The sequence below is a fragment of the Nomia melanderi genome, chromosome 4, assembly GCF_051020985.1.
Source record: "Nomia melanderi isolate GNS246 chromosome 4, iyNomMela1, whole genome shotgun sequence".
NCBI lineage: Eukaryota > Metazoa > Arthropoda > Insecta > Hymenoptera > Halictidae > Nomia > Nomia melanderi.
Window position 1 is genome coordinate 14,381,674 of NC_135002.1, and position 23,248 is coordinate 14,404,921.

The following is a 23,248-nucleotide window of genomic DNA, read 5'->3' on the forward strand; positions in this document are numbered from 1 at the left end:
CGAGAATGTTTAAGTATACATACTTCGTCGAAAGATAGAGTATAAGTAAAAATTGTAAATATTTTACAAACAAGTATCAATATTAGCAAGAAATTTTACACTAACAATAATATTCTGAAAATTAAGTTTTTCCAACTGCTGGATCCCATGTTTTTCTAGCAATTCGAAGTAATAGAAATTAATAAAACATTTAGACATTAACCATTGTAATAGCCGAATAGGATAAATCTTATGAACCTTTTTAACTATCAAACATACTGCAATTAAATTAAAAAAACATAAATAATTTATTCATTTATCGCACTTATTAATAATTAAATAAATATATACAAAGAGATACGATAACAAATAATCAACAAGAATAATGTTAAAATGTAGAAATCACTTGTATACAGTATAAAAGAATTAGCAGTCAAGTCACTGAAGCAATGAATCCCTGATTCGTAGACATTTGTAAAAAGGAAACACTTGCGAAGAGAAGAAACAGAAAATATAAGGACTTAGAAACCGAAGATTTGAATAATATTCGCACATTTTCAAAAAAAGAAAAAGAGAATGTATTGAAGAAAACAATCAAGAAAAATCATTAAGAATGATTGACTTATAAATGATTAACAATAATACAATTCTTATCAACATTATTATCAATTTATAAAATAGAGAATCAATAAAAATAAAATTTTAAATATATGTATAAAATATTATTTCTCAAAATACTATACTTTAAAAATAAAAATAAAGGTACTACACTATTGGACATATTCTGAAAGTGGAACATATGGGATACAAAATGTAAGAGACGGGCTAACATTGTTTATTACTTTTTGTATTCAAGGTATCTCGAATTAATATTACAAGCAATAATATAATCAAAGGTAATGAATAAAAAGCGATGAAACTAAACATCAGACGTTACACCTCATTCGTTATTGGTCACATATCATTCTCGAATGATTGATTTTATTCGCATTTGCGGTTCTTCTTTTACACTCTCACTCTCCCTTTTTCTCCTTTTCACTCGCATTCTATATCTCTCACACGTGTTTCCTTTCTCTCTCTCTCTCTCTCTCTCTCTCTTTCTTTCTTTCAATTTCTCGCATTTTCTCTTCCTTTCTCTCTTTCAGTTTCTCATGCTCTCCCTCCCTCTCTCTCCCTCTCTCGCGCTCACTACCTCTCATTAATAATTTGTACTTCTCTATTGGCGCAATCCAATGCCTGTCTAGTTTCTAAGAAACCGGTCGATTGCTTCCCCAACGTCGACAGATTTGCGAGGTTTTACTATACGTTACTTTTTTAAAGAACAATAATAATGTTACGAAACGACACGACTCGATTCATACGGATTACAGTCTTTGCAGGGTCGCACAATGAATAAATTCGGTACCATCGTGATTAAATCTGAGGAAAACAGGTATCGCGACAATGAAATTCGATATTTCATCGGACAAGGGACCGGGTTTCAAAGGAATCTCTCTTTCGGACTGTAAAACGAGTCCAAACGATACTAGACATTCGGAGCCACTAAGAGAAACCATTTTAGTCATGGTTCCCTTTTTTCGGTCACACAGATGGCTAGATAGTTTTTTGCGACCCAGAGTATGGTGTGAAATGAAATAAATAGGTTCGAATCGCGTCGTCTCTAGGTTCGTTACGTTAACGACGGCAAGAAAAGTTGTTCCCCGTCATCGTTAACGAGTCTCGGCTCAATAATATTAGGTTGATTAGCAGTAAAATGAACGTGAGTCGTGGCAAACCTTTTTCACCACACAATAATCGTACACCGTTCCTTGACGGACGATGACAGGACATATACAAAGTACGTAGAAAAACAAGGGAAAATAAGGTATCGTCTTATGCAATCGAAATGCTCTTGCCTTCGTAAATACGTGAACGTGTCGCGATATAGCTAGAACGCATACCGGCGAATTCAAGACACAATTGATGGGAAGAGGTGAGTTCAATGCGCGGAGATAACATATACAGATGAACGGGTGTTCGAAGGGTGCAGGCGCGAGGACCGATCTTTCAGTTTTAACGTACAGATTATTTTCTATAACAGTCTATGCGATCTTTTTAAATATGCAGTGGATTTATAAAGGAAACAGTTTCGTGCGAGATTTTATAATATTCAAGCAACTGCTACTTTCACCCTTTGCCGACGATTGCCGCCATATTGGCAATGCCAGGTTTTCATGTTTAGAATCCGAAGTTATAAATAAGTAATTGAGTGATTTAAATAATATGGGATCACTACATAGCCTTCTTCTTTTCTAGTATTTAAGAACTAGATGTATAATTCGGTTTCCTGTAGAGAAGGTTTTTTTATATGCAAAAGAATCCTTGTCTGCAAAGGGTTAATATTCCTGGAGTAATGGTTATTTCTACATTTTTGTAACGCGAAAGAAATGGTTCAAAGTAACTGTTCTCTTCAGGTCAAATTGACCCTAACTGTGTACGAAGGTTAAGTGAACAACGAATAGCTATTAAATGGACGTTGCATTTGTGTTTTCAATTACAAAGATCAAGTCACTTGACCCGTTTTAGACGGTTATTATAATATTTTAGCTTGAGCTATAAATATTAATGATCGAAGGTACATATGATATTTAAATGCATCATCGTTTTTCAAAAGCTTGGAATAAATTTGTATTCCCACTGAAATAAAATATTCTACAGGAACATAAACTTTCCTTTGTTTAAGCAAGAGTCTTTAACTTGTGAGCATGGATTAAAAAAGAAAACTTATTTAAATGTCACAATATTATGTAATGTTATTAGTTTATAACAGTTTTAATTTTTAAAACATGAAAGCAACCTTTAAGCGAAATCATATTTTAATACGTGATACTAAAAAAACACACTAAAGTGAAATTTATTTTCTCCGTTAAGAAATGTATCGAGTTCAATATAATTTAAGTTGTACGAAATTCTATTATAATACCTATTCTCATTGTTTTCAGTACTTTCGTGTACCTATTATAAAACCTCCAACACTCCATCATATATTGCTTTCGCGTTACCATATTTATGCATTACTTGCATGAATAAAACATATGCAGCACATTTGCACGTTATAAACGATATCGCCCACGCAATCAAAAACGCAGAATGCACTAGGCAGCATTCTTTCGTTTTTTATGTTTCAATTGCAGACAAAAGATCGTAGCTTTGAATCTGGATTAAAAAAGACACCTGTTATCGATGTTTCAACTCGTGCAATGCTCAATAACCGGATATGTCTGTGTATAATTTTCTGCTGACGTCACTTCAAACATGAACATTTGCAAAGCGTCATTTCCGTTCCGCAAATTACTCGAATATTCGATTACCTACACAAGTATTCGTGCATGAAAAATTACACGTGAAATGGAAACTGTGGAAAAATGTTCGTCCAGCGAAATAAACTCAAAAACATAAAACCGGCTTATATATTTAAGACCTAAACATCTAATATCCATAGTCTAGGAATCAGTCAATGTCAAGATTGGTCAACGAACGGAAGATCAATCCTCGTGCCACGTGAAAAATGGATGAAATGCATACAATACCGTTTTTCCATTCTCTTTGTTAACAAATGTCTTGAAAGCACCGGAAGCGGGGTCGATGGATACCGCCCGGATTAATATTCTCGTTACCATTAATCGTAAATGTTACCGTTTACAATGTTCGTATAACAATAAAGCAATTATGCAAATAGTATGAAGACTTGTTTCCTTGCTCTTGGTGGCCGCGTTCCGTGCATCGCGCTAGTGGAATTATACGTTATAACAATAAAACATTGCACTTCCACCTCTCACCACAATATTCTTTTTTTTTCTTTTTTCGTCGTTTTCGTCTATGTTCTCGTGCCACGTCCCGGGCGAGACACGCTTCTAATCTATCCACTTTCATTCGAAGCAAATTCCCTCTCCTCCCCCCGACGATTTTTATTGTTTATTTGGACGCGGTGCAACGTTTCATCGCCGTTCTATACAATAATACGCTATTAAATATAATAAATTATTTTCTCAAATTTAATACATTATCCAGAAAGATAATATATCATCTCGAATAATATTATTCTTTACGATGAAAACCGGGCTCGCTGTAGTATCTAAACGTCGAGTCGTTTTCGCCGTGAGTTTTAACTCTCTTCTCGCGTTTCGTTATTTAAATAAATATCGCGCGTCGTTCGTTCGTCTTGCATTCTTTCACCCCTTTCATAAATTCATCCCTGTTCCCGCCGGGGCGTTTCGAACGCCCCGGCGGCTCTTTGGAAACGACCGGACCACGGAACCCGGCGCTTGCTTGCGTTTGCACGAAACATCTGTACCGAGCAACCCCTCGACGTTTTCTTTTTTTATCCGTCGATATAGTAACCAAGTACAGCTTAAATTCTAATCGGTCGTCTCGAGCGAACAGGAAACAGGACTTAACTCTCCAAGGACCGACGTGATGCGATTCAGAGGGCTTTATCATCGATCTTACAGATCAATGAATATTTTCATTTTTTTTCTCTCTTTTCTTGAATCACTTTCGACACTTTTACTTATATCGTTAAGTTTTTTTTCTTTTCGTCGTTTAAACATTTAAAAAATATTTCGTGTCATCGCCAGGTGAGCATTCACGTTAAACCGCAAGCCTGGAAGAGTTAAGGAAGCCAGTAAAGAAAAACAATATGGCAACCCGACTTCCGGAGTTCGCTCGAGCCGTTTCAGTGCAGTCGGTGTGTTCTATTCTTTCTTTTCTTTTCTTTATAATATATATTTATATATATATATATATATATATATATATATATATATATATATATATATATATATATTTTTAATAATTACGCTTAGAATACAATTTTTTTCCATCTTCTCGCTCGCGCAACCACATTCACGCAGTCTTTCTTTCTCTCAAACAGCTACCTAGTTCTCCTTTCCCGATCACACGGTAATCTAACTAAACTCTAGAAGTTCGCGCGCGCCCGCGCGTTTCCACGTCGTCGGTCGCGAGGGGGAAACGCGCGATCACGGGACACTTCCGGTTTACCCTTAAACCTCCTAGTTTACGTCGTTTCTGTAACAGTCCCGACGGTTCACTTTTAATACTTTGATGACCGGAATAAGTTATTCTCGTTGGAAGTCATTTAGCTCGTTCGAAAGAAACAGACGCAAATGAATGAATATCGTGGCCGACGCGCCACGAAATCATACGGTATCTACGAAACCGACATTCGAGCAACGATCGAGAAGAGCCGAAACGATCGTTCGGTAACAAAAATTGCAAGTGCACTGACAACTTCGTTCGAAAAATCGTTTTTTCTGCCCGAACAACACGCGCCGTTTTAAATGGAAGCGGGCGCGCGCACTGGTAACTGTTCGACAAAATGGCCGCGCTACATGGGTGTGCGGGATGCGACGCGCTCAGGATCTTAAGCTTAGAAAAACTAAGTAACTTAGTTTTACTTGGACAATAATCTTTTGATTCGAATACAAATAATTCTAGAGCTTCCATTTTGAACATATAAATCGGGTTCTTTAACATTCTGGATAAGATGAATGAAATATTCTTAACATTTGGTAACCGGTATGCTCTTCTAGCTTCTTTTAAGATCAACTACCAGTTATTTTCCGCATATAATTTTAATAACACTTACGATTTTTTATATCATTTTCTATGTTGAAATTAGTTAGGTAAGAACCTATGTTATAACCAAATTGTGTCTACGCTTAAAAAAGAGTTTCTTTATGAACACTATCAAATTGCAAAATCCATGCAGTCATATCTTTAGTATTGCATGTACAAATCGTAAAAACAGTTTTTAATAAAACTGTTGCAATACTAAAACGTGTAAATTTCTATGTCCTTATGCATTATCGATTAATGTTTAAATTCCTGCTTAATAGACTTAGGCTCGTAATATTCTCCATATAACTTCGCACACTGTCGACTTTTTCAGTGTCTGATTTCTATTTACATAGTGTTATAATACTAACCAACAGTTGGCAAGCTTTCGAGGAATAAACATCTGAAGTCTCGTGGCTTTAAGGAAAAACGGTTTAACGGTTTAATTTTACAAACCATTTGTCATCTTTCCACGTTTCGCTTGCTTTTCGATTGCATTGGAAATGAAAATTAGAAACAACGAATGTACGAATGAATTAGGATGAACATTCCGAGTAACTCCACAAATCAATGGAGGCAATACTAGGTCTGTTAAGCGAGAATTGTGGCACATTAATTTGCGGTAACTTTCTGAAATCACCAGTGCGCGTTTTAGCCTAACAGAATGAGTAACCTTTCCATCAAATTCGCCATTTTGCCTTCTACCAAAATCAATTTATATTAAACAAATCGTACAGCATTATCGAAACGCTAGTCGCAAAGCGCTCGCTGCGAGCGAGTTTCTCAAAAATGGATCAAACCAGGTCTTACTCTAAGTGTCTGCTTCCACCCACTACTCCTGCGAGCGTTGTGTGTCCTTTTTAACTTCTACGAAATAGTTTCTTATCAATTCTTTCCTTTTAAACTATTAGGACGCGTGGTTTCCGTGTTTCATATCTCGAAAGACGGTTCTTCAGACTCTGTCTGTTTTCTTCCATAAATTAATACTCGTTACGATTCGAACAATTCACGTTATCCTTCTATGTTTCCCGCGGACCTGTTTTTGGCAACTCACGGACTATCTCGTAGGATAATGATGAACATAGCTGTTTCTCGAGTCGTTTTTATATTAATTATAATAATATTTTAATCTGACTTCTCAAGGTCTCTGCTATGACCACTCCTATTTTTCCCCGCCATAGATCCGAACGCAGTAAATACGAAACAATAGAAGTGGCTTAACATTCCGTCGAGAATAGTACACCCTTGAGCTGTCGATTGAACTTTTTGCGATATTTTGCATTTTTTAACAAAAAGATTATTCTTCTGTGTTGAATAAATATGTTTCGATACATTCGTTATTTGAGAATTCATTTTTTTTCTTCTTTTTCTTTTTCATTGAATGACGTATTCTACGTAATTGAAAACTCTCCGAACATTCAGTTCTTCGATGGGATACGCAAAACAGGTGTCCCGTTCTTCTTAAACGACCCGTTGCGTTTCCACCCATTCAATGCTTAAAAGGGATTGACACGGCCGCAATGGGGTTGTCAATCCTCGCGAGAGACCCCCCCCCCCCAATTTCATTCAGTGGCTCGCGAATGTCTAAATACTGTTAAAACTTCGGAATTACAAATATCGTGTTAGAAAAATCGTACGTTAGAAATTTGAACCAGACTTGAAATACACTCGGTACGGGATCGGAATCGATGAAGGCGTTTCCGGGACATCGTAAATGCCACGGGATACAAAGCGATCGAACACAAGAACTTTTTCTGGCATTCTTCACCCCTTTGTCAAAATGAATGTATTCTTTAGAATATTAACAATACATTAACACTTCGTATAACGAAACGCGTTAAACGCGGAATTTAAGGACGAAGACTTAAAGTTTAGGAATCGAAGAATTTCAATTTAAGATTTAAAGAAATCGATTTTAATATAAATAAGTTTGTATTAAATAATAAATAAGTAATCTTGTTTCTTTGATTCTAAGTCAGTAACTACAAGTAAGTTCAAGAAATAATTTTATAATGTTATTTTGCACATTATGAGTCAGAAGAAAATTTCGGTATTTTACAATTTGAATTTATGAAAAAAAAAATAAAATTCTAGACCGAGTGCACGGAAACGATCATGCTTCATCAAGTTCGATCTCTTTTCGAGATGATCAAAACGACAGTCTTTATAGATATGCGCAAACTCCGGCGTTTCGACTATTATAAAATTCACTATTATCTTTTTCTTTCTATTTCAATACGACGCGTGCTTCGCCTAACTACCATTACCTTTATGTCTACAGTCGTTGGCACTAAATGCCCAGTAAATTCGACAGAAATGATTGATCAGACGATGGACACGTAACGATTAAATTTCCGAACATACACGCATGCACATTTTCGAATATATCTCGAATATATATATATTTTTTTGAAAGCCTTTTTTTACCTCGTTAAACGCATAGTAGTAAGTCAGGAATTTTTTGACGCCTCGGACATTAATCAGAATACTGTAAAGCGGTGTATAATTAAATGGTAATAAACAAAATTTTGTTCGAGCAGGTGTATAGTACCTGTGCTCTAAACGAAAAAATGAAAAATAATATGAAATTTGATAATGATAAATAAACAACACGTTTAAAATGAATTGCACAGTTAGCAATAAAAAAATTTGAAAACAATCCCATTTAAACGATTTTGTTTCCGTTTAATATTAATACTTGTACACACTATCGATGAAAAATATTTGATCAATTACAATACTCGCAGTTCAAAGAAAAAGAATAAATAAACGACATCACAGATTGCTTATTTATACTTACTGCTTCATCATTTGTTTTCAATTACATGAATTAACCTCAAGTATGCGGCGTGTAAAACAGTGAAAGTTCATAAAATTTGATCAAATATCTTTTATAAACAGTGTAGTATTATTCAACGAAATAAAAAAATTAATGTGTTTTGAAACGAAAAACGTAGTACCGTTAGTAAATTTATTCTTGTTTCTGTATTATCGGAGAAACACGTTCTAATAAGAAAACAGAAAAACACACGAAATATAGAAATTTATTTCAAATCGATTGCGTCAGCTTCAGAATGTTCAAAAATATTCATGTTCAAAATATTTTTAAATGAAAAAGTGAAAAATGTTTCCACAGTATTCTTTGGTTCATTCGTTTTTACGTTCAACAATTTATTATTAATAATATTCAAGTATGCTCGATACAAAAGAGACATAAAATCTGTTGAAAATGATTCTTGTTTAGGAGTGACAAAGACCTTCATGTCTGACCAATGATTCTTCTCGTGACCATCGTGAGTTCGATCGAAAATAAACACCGAAGGCCGAAGATGAGAAACGAAAATTAGAACGGTGCAATAAGATGTAATAAAAACGGTCGTATTAATTCAAATGACGACAATAATTAACAATACTGACGCATACGTATCGATACTTAATTATTCTCACTGTTTTTTCCTCGAACACGCATACACATGCATTCCCAAGTTTCTCGGTTCTCAATAGTCAGAGATGAATAAAATTTATTACAGTTGTATTGTAAAAAAGAATTATGCGCGGTGTTAAAAAATTTCGTGCCACGTTTGATTACAGCTGATGGTTGAACAGATAGAATGTTTCACTTAAACTGATACAATTAGTTGCTAATATACGTTAATTATAAATAATTTTAGATGGGAGTAATCTTTAATTCAATGTTACGTAATTAATATTATAAAAGTACTTTATTAATTATTTTCGATAATATTATGCTATAGAACATAATAAGGTATATTCAAATGTCGATAATTTTATAATAAACTCATGTTTTTAACAAAGCTAGATGTTAAAATAATTGTGAATTGAAATTTTTTCGTTTAACGTATATTTCAATGAATATTTGATCGTTAAAATATTGTAAAAAATTGTTTTAGGTATTTTATTTTGAATTCTTACTTTCATTCAACAAGAAACGATAAATATATCTGTTACCTGTTTAGTTGTTCTTTAGAATTCCTGTTAGTTAAATTTTGCGCATCTCTGTTGATTGCGAACACGTAATATTTAATTCAACACTTTCTATATTTGCTAAATCACTTCTATTTTAACTTGTACATTTTACTTCTGTTCATGTATTCTTATTTCACGTTACTCATTTGCACATGGAAATGCTAGTGAATGAAATAAACGCAGCTTGAACTTGAGGAACTTTATCTTTTATTCTTCTTCGTATCCTTTAAAATTATTCTATTTTTCAACCAGATCTCGTTGTCTAACCTCCTTCAACTATTACGTATTGGTATTATCTCGAATATCCGGACGTCCGTTACAGAACTGATGAATTTTTCAAGACCCTTTCATTAATTTTCAGTAAAACCTCGATTGATCGATTTCATTTAGGTTTTCAATGTTCTTTCGCGATCATATTCGATTTTCATTTGATTGAAAATTCCTTGTGACTATTTTGGATACTCGTTTAAATTTAATTAATTTTTTGTTTATTTAACGTTGGTTGTTGCAAACATTAATTTATCATTTGACTATTTAAAATTTTTTAGACTAGAGACGCTAACATATTAATAAGAAGACTGAGCGTCTAATCAAAGAAATATATCTCAATACGATGATTCTTACTAAGATAAGCCCTTTCTGTTTATAAATAATTGTCATTAAATAGAATGCAATATAAAGTAATTGTTAAATTAATTAATTTACTTTAAATTAAATAATCGTTAAATTTTCTCTAATATAATATACATGATGTATCACCATAGACGTAGTAACTCAACGTTTACATCATAACTGATGATATCGAGATAATTGTTCTTTGTGTAGAGGATTTTTTTAAAGTGTATATCAATAAGAGTGATAGATTGTTTAATAAAAGTAAAACTAAAATTACGCGAGAGTCAGCTGAAATTTGTATTACATTACGAAGTGTGTTTCATGGCATTGAGTATGGAATATATATTTTGACGGACACCCTGTATATACAGCAAACTGATAACTGCCACGCACTGCAACAATATTGAACGGTTCCAGATTACAATTTATGCTAAATTCACATTAACAAGTATACGAACTTTGATGCATGTGTAACATAATGTTGCAAGGTGCAAGATACACCCGAAAATTCTGTAATACTAACTCAGTATCACCTAGTATGTTACAAGAAGAAGAGTTAAAAAAGATACTCTAAATAAATAAACGTACAAATAACAAGAAAACATTTGAGTTCTAATTACGGTTAATATCTTAAGATTCTTACCATTAAAATCGAATTGGACTCAACACTGCTTTAAAAATCTGTACAAACAGTATTCTCAGTATTCGCTGTAAATAAATCCTTATCAAATAAATATATATATATATTACAAAACTTACATTGCATTGTAAGGTGATTTCAAGTTAATTATTCCGTAAAACAATTGCTCAACGTGACAAACGATTTCGTAATCTGAAAATAACTTTTTCCACGCGGGACAGTAAAACGTATGTTATAAAAAGAAAAGAAAATCATGAAACTTAAAATCCACTGTTCTCGGTATGACCTTTTATTTCTGAATAGTATGTTGCTTCATTGTAAATAATCATAAGGCTGAGATTTAATATAGAAATCTTAACAACGATAATGACGATCGGTGTGTCCATCTATTAACGAGAAAAAAAAAACGCTTACGGATAATTAAAAAATACACAGCGGAGGGGTGGTGGCTTTTTTTCGGGGCACGCTTGCAAGGAAACCGTCTCACGACCGAAAGGGAAGAAAACAAACGATCAACAACAGGAAATAAGAAATAACCATTTTTCGTCAACAATCTCGTTTCATTTCGCGCGATCATCTCGGCGGCGTTTAAATAAAAATCTTTCGGCGTCGTGTCCCGTTGCAAGGATGCGAGAAAATTCGTTTCTGTTCGAACGAACCGTTGCTTACAAAATGAAAAGACAAAAGAAAAAACACTCGCTGACGAAACGAACGTAAAAAAATAAGTAGCTACTATCAGAACGAATAATAAATAATTCATTTATACTCGACGCTTAATAACTAAATATGCCATCTTGGTGGCCTCGTGTACACCGAAACGCTCCGAAAACGAGTTCATTTCGCTCGGCTGCCGATATCGAACCGAGTAATCGAGGTTTTACTATGACATTCGAATTTCATTTCCACACGCGTCCGAAAAGAAATGTTCCAAATCAAGAAATAAAAAAGAACAAACACGCATACGCCGCCGCCATTTTCTCTTGTCGATAATACTGTTGCAATGTCCCCTTCACGAAACCTTTTTCTTCTAATTTCCTCCGCTAACCGATTCTCGTGCACACTGTGCTAATCAATTTCTGTCTAACCGCATTCGATATTAACACTAAAGGTACCAGTCAAATGATCGGTTTTTAAATTTCATTGAAAATTCAATGTTTTCTTTCGTACATTTAACTTTACATCAATTTCTATATCATCCGATTAATCAGTTTTTCAATTTTTATGTTTCCTTTTATTCCTGTTTCCACTCAGAAAAGCTGATCCAATTTGTTTACCTTTATTTTGTTATACCAGTTATTTGACTGGTTACGATAGGAATAAATGTATACAAATTGTCGATACGTTTAGTGTTAATTTATGTTAATTCGGTGTTTTATACGCGTTTCGAATGGAAAGACGGATGCCGAAGTGTCGGATGACTGCGAGCTCAATAGTTACGCAATCCTTGTGCTAGATAAATGCTAGTCAAAGTCCTGGCGAACCTTTAGAACAACCTCTTCACTATAACGCGTTGATCCATTTGTTCAGAGCTGGGCAGGATTTGAATTTTCTTCGCTTTTTTAGTGAACCTGTTAAGTTTGTTTCTTAATGCGAGTCGTTTCCTTCATCAAATTACGTTACGTACGATATGGAGACGATTAAAATTCACTAATTTTTATTCGCTGGATGAAAGCGACCTTACTGTTAGATTCCTTTACATTTTCGGTCTTCTTCGTTTCAAGTCTCTATCGCATTAGAAATCAAAAGTTAATTGTACTATCGATCAAAAAATTCGACCCATCGAAATATTTTCCTTTTCTCCGACACTCAGAAACGAAAAACGGTGATTTTCTAGATTCTACATTGCACGATCTTAATCATGCGATTTTTCTAATTTCACTTTATACAATCGCATACGAAAAAAATAATTTTCTCGAAAGTTTAAAGCATCATAAAAATTAATGAAATTTCTGCACGTTTACGAAGTTCTTGATTTCCAAACGAACGTTTCAGGAAACAATCGGAAACAATTCGACGAAGGAGAAATTGACGAACGAACGATGCCCACATCTCTGTCCCGAGAACAAAAAGCTTGATTCAACCGGTACGGATTATCCGGATAATTCCAATAGTCTGAGTTCGTAAGAAGAGGAAAAAGAACTGTATTTTCTTCTCAGGAGTTCTCCAGAATAGAAACATCTTCATGATCACTCTACAAATTACACTGTTACACGCATACAGACAGACAGACAGACAGTCAAACGAGGATCCATCTATATAATTCTATCGCGCCCCTCACGTAAACGCTACTTCAGTTCTGTTCACGGAAAAAAGAAAGAACGAGACTTTTTCCGGAACCAGCTCGCTACTGTTCTACCGATCGTTCCGCTATTTCTCCTTTTTCCCCTATTTCTCTCTCTCTCTCTCTCTCTCTCTCTCTCTCTCTCTTCCTCTCTATTTCTATCATTCATCATCGCGCTCACTCGCGTACTCGTCATTGCATTCATTATCATCCTACGATCTTACGTCTATACACAGTGTGTTTTTATTTTTGTTTTTATTTTTCATTCTTCCACCTGCTGCGGGCCCGTGGCGACCGAAAGCGGGACGCCGTAGAAAAATAGACAGCGATTTCGCGATCGTTCTCTCGATCCTTGAAGTTCAAGGGAACATTTTCGCGTAAACTATAGGAAACCGGCTTTATTTATATTTCTCTTCTTTGTTCGTTCGTTTTCTTTTTCTCTCTTTTCTTTTTTCTTTTAATCCGCGTTGAACGATCGAGGAGCACGGCTTTCAGTCGCCATTTGCCGGTTGAAAAGAGTACAAATCGACTTAGTCTTAATAGTAAACCTGTTTAATTAATTCATTAGTCGCTCGCTATCCGCACAGCCACGCTCGCCTAAAGGTTAAAAGGATGCTTCTTTGTCTTCGTCATTTCTGTTTTCCTTTTCTCTTTTTTTTTTGTTTTGTCATCGGAGACAATTCTGCGGGATAAATCTCACGTTCACGTGGTTTCGCTGAGATTGGGTTGTAATTGAAATGATGTCAAAATATGAGTGACGAAAGTGGGATTAAACAAAGATCGAGAAATTCATTTCGATAGAGTGCAGATTTGTTCTATTCGAAAATCTTGACGGACTCGCGGAAAATTTATGATACCATTTTTTGCTTTTATGGGATCATAAATACCCCGCTTCTAAAGACACTAATCTTGGATACATTCGTGTATTTTCTTTATCTTGATTCTATGAAACATGAAGCTAATAAACGCACTGAATATTATTATTCTAGTTACCTAATAGAAAATTCTTCTCGAACACTCTATTCTAACGTCACAAAATCGCGTATTTTGTTTCTAGCCCTCTCTAACATAATTTTCGTTTTACTCTCGATAAACATTGCACGAATGTTACTGTTACGCAACTTTATAATACAGTTATTACAAAATCTGAATGTCTGTTAGCGAATCATCACTGAAAATGCAATGAAACTCATAAACTACACATAGAGACCCGAATCTCTATATCTACAGTTACGTTGAATACAATACAACAACAGAGAGTTAGGAAAACAAAATTACAGAAACATTCTCGTTTTGGTTGCATCCGACAGGATCCAAAATTCCAGTGAAACGTCAGATCTACCCCGAGTTTTGTCTGTGTTTTACATAATAAAAATACACACTCACACACACGCGCGCGCGCGCGCGCGCACATATTACTCAGTCACACTATTCATTAGCGTTTCGTTAGCAACTATCCGTGATTCTGCACGTGAACCGTTAGTTTATCATTTCGTTCTCTTCCTTAACGGAAAACTGTAAAGAATTTATAGGAGCCATTGTTTTCGCGTATATATTTCTATGATGTATATATAATTTATATATAGTCAACGATAAAAAAGAAACTCGCCCCGATCGAGCGTCGTTATAGCGGTGACAAGGGTTTTTGTTTTTCTCGCACTTCTCCTCTCTCGGGTGGGGGAAAAAACTCTGTTTCTGTCCCGAAATGGCGAATTTGAGAGTTCGTTTCTTCCTTTCCGATCGAGTGTCGCGATCCCGTGGTGTATAGAACCTTCGTCGCGAAACACCATTCAAAAACCATATTTTTTTCTCGTTGTTTCTCTCTTCTTCTTTTTTCTTCCTCATGTTCTTCTTCCCCTACTTCCTTTTCTCCTTTTCCTTCTTCTTCTTCTTTTTGTATTTTTTTTTAACATTTTATACTTTTTTTTGTTTTCTTTTGTTGTATCGAGATACCTCCGCGCGTGATACCAACGGAAAGAAACGAAACAATTCAGAAGGAAGGAAATGTCCCTTTCGTTCCTGGCAATATTATCGAAACTTGTATAAAAATTCATGGCTACCACGTTCGAAAGAATCGATGGTCATGCATTTTCGTCTAATTCGACAAGGTAATTTGGTGTTATCGTTACAAAATTCGAGCGACGCACCGTCTTCTGATCAACATCGATGGATTCACAATATTTTACCTGCACTGTGAGGTTCTTTAATATTACAGAATGACTTTGGAAATCGTTTAATAATACATCTATCGATGCAAATCTATTAATTATGAAGATTACCAATAACGATTGTATTGATAAGTATAATATAAAACTTGGAACGAAAAGTGATTGCATTTCAGATGCAAATAACATTGATGCATGTGCTTATTGTATATTTTCTTTTCGTACATTGCAAATATGATGTACGCTCGTTAATTTTGTGACACTAACGCAGAATTACTCTGTACTCGTTCTCGTATACATTATACGCGCTGATCCACAAGTATCCATGGAAGCGCATTGAATTAATCGATGGATTTCTTGTCATCGGATCATCGTGCATCTAGCCGTTGAATCGTTTACTCAACGAAAATCGTTAGAAACTAATTTGTTCGATAACTTCTGATTTATAATTGATTTCTTCGGATGTGGGATTACTTCAAAGCGAGTTTTATGTAATTAATATTTCGACCACGACACTGAACACATTTAATGCGACATAATCAATCGGATCAATTTAGTTCGAGTGACAGTATTCGCTAATTTCAAATGTATCATTACCGCGGCTACCCTACAGCGAATACACTTAAAATTACTAGAAGAAAGAAGTTTTTAGATTTCGCTACAAAATAACGTGCGCGTTTGCCTTCAATAAATAATGGGGAATATAAAAATTCTTATTTACAAAATAAATGTTCCCTTAAGCGAAGAAAAAGGTAAATAAACCGTATCGTAGAATGACTCGTTCGCAAAGAATCTGTTACAAAACCAAGAACCATTGTCCAATAATTACTCGACAGAAGACAACATATCACAGGTAACGATCTACCTTTACCAATCCCCGACTCCGCTGTCGCCTACGTTTACAAAAGAAATAAGCAAATCTCTTCACACGTATAAGTAAATTATCTTCGAAGTGCTCCCAGTAAACTACCATAAATCCTAATCCCTAATCCAACTGGTTCCACTACTAAACTACGGCCGCTAAGCAAGAAATCCATCGAAGGAACACGGAGAAGAGAAGAAAAATAAAAAATAACCGCGGCTCGTGTACACGCAACGGTTCAATTGAAAAAGAGAAAACGCACAGAAGGATCGTTCTGGAGATTCGTTTCGAAGTGAGATAAAGAATCGTCAAAGCAGGCACAAATAATGGAAATGACAACAGAAGATCGAAGGAAAATGTCGGGAGCGAGGATAAGGATGTGGGGTGGGGAACGGTCGAAGAAACGATCGAAAAAACTCGCGTCTCGACTGGTTAGGCCCTTGTGCGCCCTGGCGCGGACATCGAGATGCTGGTTAGCCACCCTCGTCGGGTGCTCAATCGAAGATTCATTAATTTACACTTTCACCAGTGGATACGCACAGATCCCGAACCCCTTTTCGTACCTATCGCGAGACTGGGTGGTCTGATGGATAAAACTTGGGTCGAAATAGCGAGCCGGAAAAGTCGTAGAAAAATGATGAACACTTGGTAGAAAAAATGTCCCCCATATCGAGGAACGGCGTTCCTCGACGATGTCACGTTCGGTACAAAAAGGCGATCCGTTTCTTAGATTCACTTGACTCCATTCTTTTTTCGTTTTATCTTGCCTCCCGATCTCTTTCCGCGACAAGCTTCGTCGTCCTTTCAATATCGTAACGCTCCTTATTCTTCACCTTCCTTCTTATTTCTTCTTCTCCGTTTCTCTCTTTTTTTTTGTTAGGTAGAACGTCGCTAAATAGTTTATATACACACAGTACAATTACAGATTAGCGTTTCACATTTATCATACCGATAGACAATATTTTGAGTAACTTGCTTGTAGAATTCGCTCGTGTACTTCGGCTAACGATCCCCTACGTAGTCTAACCACTAAACGTTAACTAAAGATACGCACGCTTTTGTTTTGCTTCTCTTCGTGTACCTTTTGTTTCTTTTTCCCCCCTTTTCTTTTGAATTGTCGTTTCGTGTTCGGTTACTGATCATCTTTTCACCGCCTGACCCCCGTACGCGTCCTTTAACGCGAGTAGCTGAAACTAACTGCTTCCCTCATAGGCGTGTGCCACTTCGCGGATTTCTCGCAAAATAAACCGCGCGATTTGCGACCGTTCGTCTTCGCGGAAAGAATTCTGCCTTCGATCGGTCGCGAGAGATTAGTTTTTCTTTCTTTCGAGTTATACATTGGCGCTGTTACAGAAGTGGTGTACAGGATCATCGATGTTACATTGAAATTACTGGCAACTTTATATCTTAGAAAATGTTTCGTCCACGGGAATCTCGTAGAAATACCGATGTACAAGATGACGGTTGGATATCTACAGATTTATACAGTGTGACAATTTGCGAAGGAACCAGTGCGACTTTAGAAATACTTAATCTTCATGAATGTATAATCGATTCTGTTGCTTGTGAATCTTATTTGTATCGTTACAGTTTTGTTACAAGTAAGATTACATTTGTACCACTTCTTTCGACGTGCTTAGGAAAATTACTTTGAATGTTTCTATAGGAAAAAATTAGAATTTGACTAGGTACAAAAACGAATTCTGGTATACCAGATTCTAATTCATTATTCTGGTATGAATTTAGGAATCTGTTAGTTGCGTATTCTTCATACATCTACGTATATTTTATTTTGTTTATAGTTTATCGTGAAAATTGTTTCGCTAGTAAATCTTTAAGTAACAATTTGAGAAAGTATTTTCAAAAATACATTCATTTGCTTCTCAACTTGCTCGACCTCTCTGACATTTTGTCACCGAGGCGAATTTAACATTTGATTTCACTATATTTTTTATATATTTTAATGACTTCATGTATACTTCCTTCCTAATACTGTGACTATATTATATGTAAGAACAATTTTCGTATTATTAGTTTATCTTATATAAATTATCGGATTTCCTGGTGGAGCTTGACACTACATTGGACACTAATGAATTTTATTAATCAAAATAACGTTATACGTACTTGCAAAGGAATTGCAATTGTATTTACATCATTATTATAGAAAATCAGGATATTCAAAAGTAGAATTATGTATTGAAACTATTTTTTTAATGATGATTTTAACTACTATTTGTTAACAAATAATTTACCAACAAACTTTTCTTGCTAATACGTTGATCTTTAATTTAACACCAAACACAAGATTCAGTCAGATTGAAAATTCTCTTTCTAGAAAACCAAAGCTTTTATAAATGTCAAATGTCGTACATTAAGATTATATTTACTTTACCATATCTACATTAAAGATTAATTTTTACCAGATGTTTCAATGAATCTTAGAGACTATTTAATTTGAAATCGAATTGAAAAATATCACATTGTCAATATGGATTACATACAGTTATTAAGTAGCAATCCAGTCGCGTCTACACGAAACAAAGTGAACACCTTAACTAAATACATAAACAATTTCCATTCCTAAATGTATAGTCGAATCCATCGATCGGTGACATCTTTTATTTCCTACCCAACAATCTACCAATATATTCTTCAAAATCATCGAAAAATCGAAACTAACCGGAATCTTAAAGGGTTAATACACTGTATAAATGCAACACCTACATTTTGTACATCCCCTTCACGCTCTAAACTTTACAAAACCGTTCTCAGCGATTTCAATGCAACCCAATAATCAGGTGATCAGTCCTTCATATCGTCCGGTGAATCGAAAAGCTTACAGAAAAATTGAAAACGAAATAAAAGAACAAAAATTCAATTCTCGTAATACAAGACAGAGATAGACAGAAACACGCGAGACAAATATCTGTCCCGCGGAGATGGTTCACCGGCCAATCGGTAAAATCGCGTTCGGTCGTTTCGGTTCGATCGTTCTTCCCCTCGAAAGGCACGAAAAAATCTTCAACCCCTCGCCTGTTTCCTTTAACTTAACGGTAAACGCTCGTATCCGACGTTTGCACATGTAGAAAAAGATTATTTCTTCCCTGGGGTGAAAATGTCTTTCGAATATGCATTATCATCCCCATTGCTAGCCAAAATATCAGCCGTTAAACAGGTTCGACAAGGATCCAAGGGTGCGATGGACAGGTAAGTGGAGGATGATGCGTGTGTTTCCATTTTTTTCCCATTATTTTTTTGTTAAAAAAGTTCACGGTAGAAAAAGTTGCTTCAAAAGCATTGCTGACGAATATATGCGGAGGGGACGAACGATACTCGCGCGGCTCCCGATCCGCCGGATGCAACCGATCCGCCATCGCAGCCACCTAACATCTACGAAGGAACAAAAGTCCGGGTACTCGATTATTTGGCACAGATTCAAACGGAATTTCTTCGTCCTCGACGAATGAGATTACAGATTTACAAATCGGTACTTGTGTATATGTTTACGTGTACGTGTATGTATATGTGTGTGGTTCGGTGTCGCTCGATAAAGCGTCGGAGAAAAAACCGATTTTTCTTTTTCCCTCGAAACGTGCATCCCGATGCGTGTTTAAATATTCAAGCATGCGTGTGTGTATCGTATTGCGTTACTCATGATACAGTGGCGTGGTGTACGTGCAAATTTGTTTTTTTTTTATTTTCGTTTGTCAACGTCCCCTGTGTGTGTCTGTTCAATTGAATCGTCGCACTCGCAATAATAATAATAATGATAATAATAATAATAACACCCCTTCCCCTCCCGATCCTTAGAAAAATCGAACAATCGAGAAAGAAAACACCGTGCTCACAGTGAAAAGTGTAATTCTTCTCCTGCTTATTACGCGTGTATATACTTCGTCTTCTCTTCTTTCATTTCTTTATGCTACGTACATACATACATATGTACGCATATATGTATATACACTCGGAGGACCATGTGGATGTACTTACACACTTCCGCTCAATACTGTGGGATCGTTTATAATTACACTGCGGATTTTATCTACAGATTTTATTCGTTAAAGTAAAACAGTTCCATAATCTAGATTAATATTCTTCTATCGTCAAGTTCGTTAACAATCAAAGTAATAAATTGTCGACCGATCATTCTCGGGTATCAATGCAACGATCCGCAGTATAGCTATAATGTTCACAGTTTACGAATCAGACGTAAAGAGGTTATGCGTCTATCGGCGTACCCTCGCGTTCGCAGCGCGATGACCGTACCCCTTTCGTTTTCGTCTCTAACTTGGAATACGCTAACACGACGTGTACGCAAGGCGCATGAATACCTGTTGGTTGATTCTGTGTCTGAAAATGAGTCAAAAACACGGAATACAATTGTTTTCGTAAAGATCTTTATTTTCGAGAAAAATGATCCCCGTGAGGTACGCAGGCCTGAACGACGTCGTTCAGCTGTCACGCGAGAGTTACTACAGTAATGTGTCGCTACTTAAGTCAGTCTGTTGAACTTCGTATACGTCAGACAATACTCGGTCGGGTATCAAACACCGGAGAGAAACGCCAAACGTCGCGCGGGAAGTTCATTAATTCGCTTTTTGCGAACCATTTTGCGAGCGTCTACCTGGTCGAGACATTACTGTACTGAGATAAAGTCATCACATCGTCGCCGCGAATTCTAAAACTCACTTTCTCGAAAACAAAGCTTTATAAAAACGAAAAGAAAAAAAGAATTCAATTTCACATCCTCGATTCGATTTTCTTTTACACAGAGCATCGTCACCATCCTCCTCCTTTTCCTCCTCCTCATCATCATCATCATTAGCAGCAACATCATTATCATGATCATCATCGTCGTCGTCGTCGTCGTCTATAATCGCATCTCGTGAAAACATTTACTAACAATTCGAACACCCTGTATAATAACTTAATTTCCTTTCCGACGAAACAAACGGAACAACTTTGATCCCAATATTCTTCAGCGGTAGCGTATATACGTATATATCGTGTGTGTACTTGTATGTGTGTATGCCTGTGTATGTATGTATACCTCGGTACAATATATCGTACGCGACCTTATCACCTACGGATATTATTAATATTAATATTATTATCGTTACGGTAGCAAGTCGATTAAGTCTAGAAAAATGAAAATCCTGCCTCGCGGCGCACGAGGAGAAAGAACGCCCGCTTCGCTGTCTCGATTCGCGAAGGGAGGTAGAGAGGGGGTAGTAGGCAGACAAGGGAATCAGGAATCTAAAAATGGGCTGATCAGGGGAAACTGGTGGCGAAGATGAAGATAATTAAAAGGGGATTGAATCAGGGGCATTACCAACGTGAATCTCACGATATTGGGAGTAACATCGCTTGGACATAGGGGATGGTTTACGCTACTCGGTCTTCAGACTCTCGTACAAAAAGGAGAAACTCGAAAACGAACAGAGAAGGGGGGAACATTACGAATCGGTGGTATTTACAAGAAAAACAAGGTGACATTGGTTGGGGAGCAATGGAGGGCGTGATAGGGGTGGGTTGCTGGGATGGTGACGGTGGTGGTGGTGGTGGTGGTGGTGGTGGTGGTGGTGGTGGTGGTGGTGGTAGTGAATGAAAAAAAATGTATCGTTTCGACGACTCGGTTGGCGAGGATCCTTTCGTCGAGCTTCGACTTTTGGTCCCACCTTCGTTTCGAGTCACCGTGAGAAATGAATGACCGTTCATAGTCGCCCGATATTTTATTTTCCTCAATTTAACGATTCAGCAAATCAACCGACGAATCCAATGTTCGCCACTGGATTTGATCCCTGGATTGTCACCGGAACAACAACGAGATAAAGGGTTTAATCTTTCCATCGCGGATCGAGAGAGAGAGAGAGAGAGAGAGAGAGAGAGAGAGAGAGAGAGAGAGAGAGAGAGAGAGAGAGAGAGAGAGAGTGGCAGAGAGGGTGGGAGAGAGGGAGAGAGTGAGAGAGGGAAAGACGGAGAGAGGGAGAGAGTGAGAGAGGGAAAGACGGAGAGAGGGAGAGGGGGAGAGAGGGAGAGAAGGCGAGAGAGACAGAGAGAGAGACAGAGAGGGAGAGGGGGAGAGAGGGGGAGGGGGCAGAAGGGGGTGGGGAGGGTGAGAGAGGGAGAGAGAGACAGAGAGAGAGACAGAGAGGGAGAGAGAGAGAGAGAGAGAGAGAGGTCAAAGGGAAAAAGAAGGGAGAGATATAGAGAAAGATTAAAGAGAAAAAAAGAGAGAGATATAGAGCAAGATTAAAGAGAAAAAAAGAGAGAGATATAGAGAAAGGTTAAAGAGAAAAAAAGAGAGAGCCAGTCGAAACGAAGGTGGACAACGGGCAGTAGGAACATACGAAAACGCTGGCCAGACTTAATCAGGTGTCCTCGATCGGCGGTACGAACGCAAGGAGGCCTTCCCGAGCGTCATTTCTTTTTTTTTCACATGGAGGAAACCATCGCCTCCGGCTCGAGTGTCCAACACGGTCGTTAACTCAAAAGTCGCGTCCCGACGCGACACGGCGCCCGGTGGCGTCCACCGGCGCCGCCGGCGCGCAAGAACATCGTCGTTCTTTCTCGAGCGGAGGCGAGCTTGCCACGACGAGCGCGTTCAGTTTGCTGATCGGGACGCGCCTCTCGATCACGAATGCTTCACCACGATCACACCCGGTCTCTGTTGGGTCTGCTGTTGCCTGTGGAATTGTAGAAACTCGGCTTGAAGTAGCCGCTGCTTCGCTGTCGAAGAGGTGGACGAGGACGTCGACGACTTCCCCGACGTGTTCGCTGTTTGTTTGTTGGTCAATGCGAGCGGCACGTCCTGCGCCGGCTCGTCGCTGAATAAATGGTCGCCCTCCAAGTGGCGTATCGCCTCGACGATCGTCTCCAGGTTCTGCCGCGAGGTATTCGCCAGGTATAACCTCGCCTGCGGTGAAGCGTCGTCGAGAGAGTTCGACGGCGACGGCAACCTGGAATTGGGGATTTGGCTTGATTAGTTTTAGTTGGTGCGTTTGGGTCTAATGTTACTTGTAAGATCAGATTTGAAAAGTTAGGAATGTCCGGTGAAGTTTTTTCTAATTACGATGTAAATAATGAGTATTGTTTGATAT

General features: G+C 37.1%; 1 protein-coding gene across 4 annotated transcripts in view; it reads right to left on the reverse strand.

Moving 5' to 3' along the window:
* Nucleotides 1-805: 805 nt before the first annotated feature.
* crp (transcription factor cropped) overlaps nt 806-23,248 on the reverse strand; it is a 223,743-nt gene continuing 201,300 nt past the window's right edge. For 3 of the 4 annotated variants that reach the window (XM_031972989.2, XM_031972992.2, XM_031972991.2), the window contains exon 6: nt 806-23,107. In XM_031972989.2, the coding sequence (XP_031828849.1) occupies nt 22,783-23,107 (325 nt within the window). In that variant the 3' untranslated portion in view covers nt 806-22,782. The remainder of the gene's footprint in view (nt 23,108-23,248) is intronic. The other variant, XR_012998476.1, reaches the window with a different exon arrangement.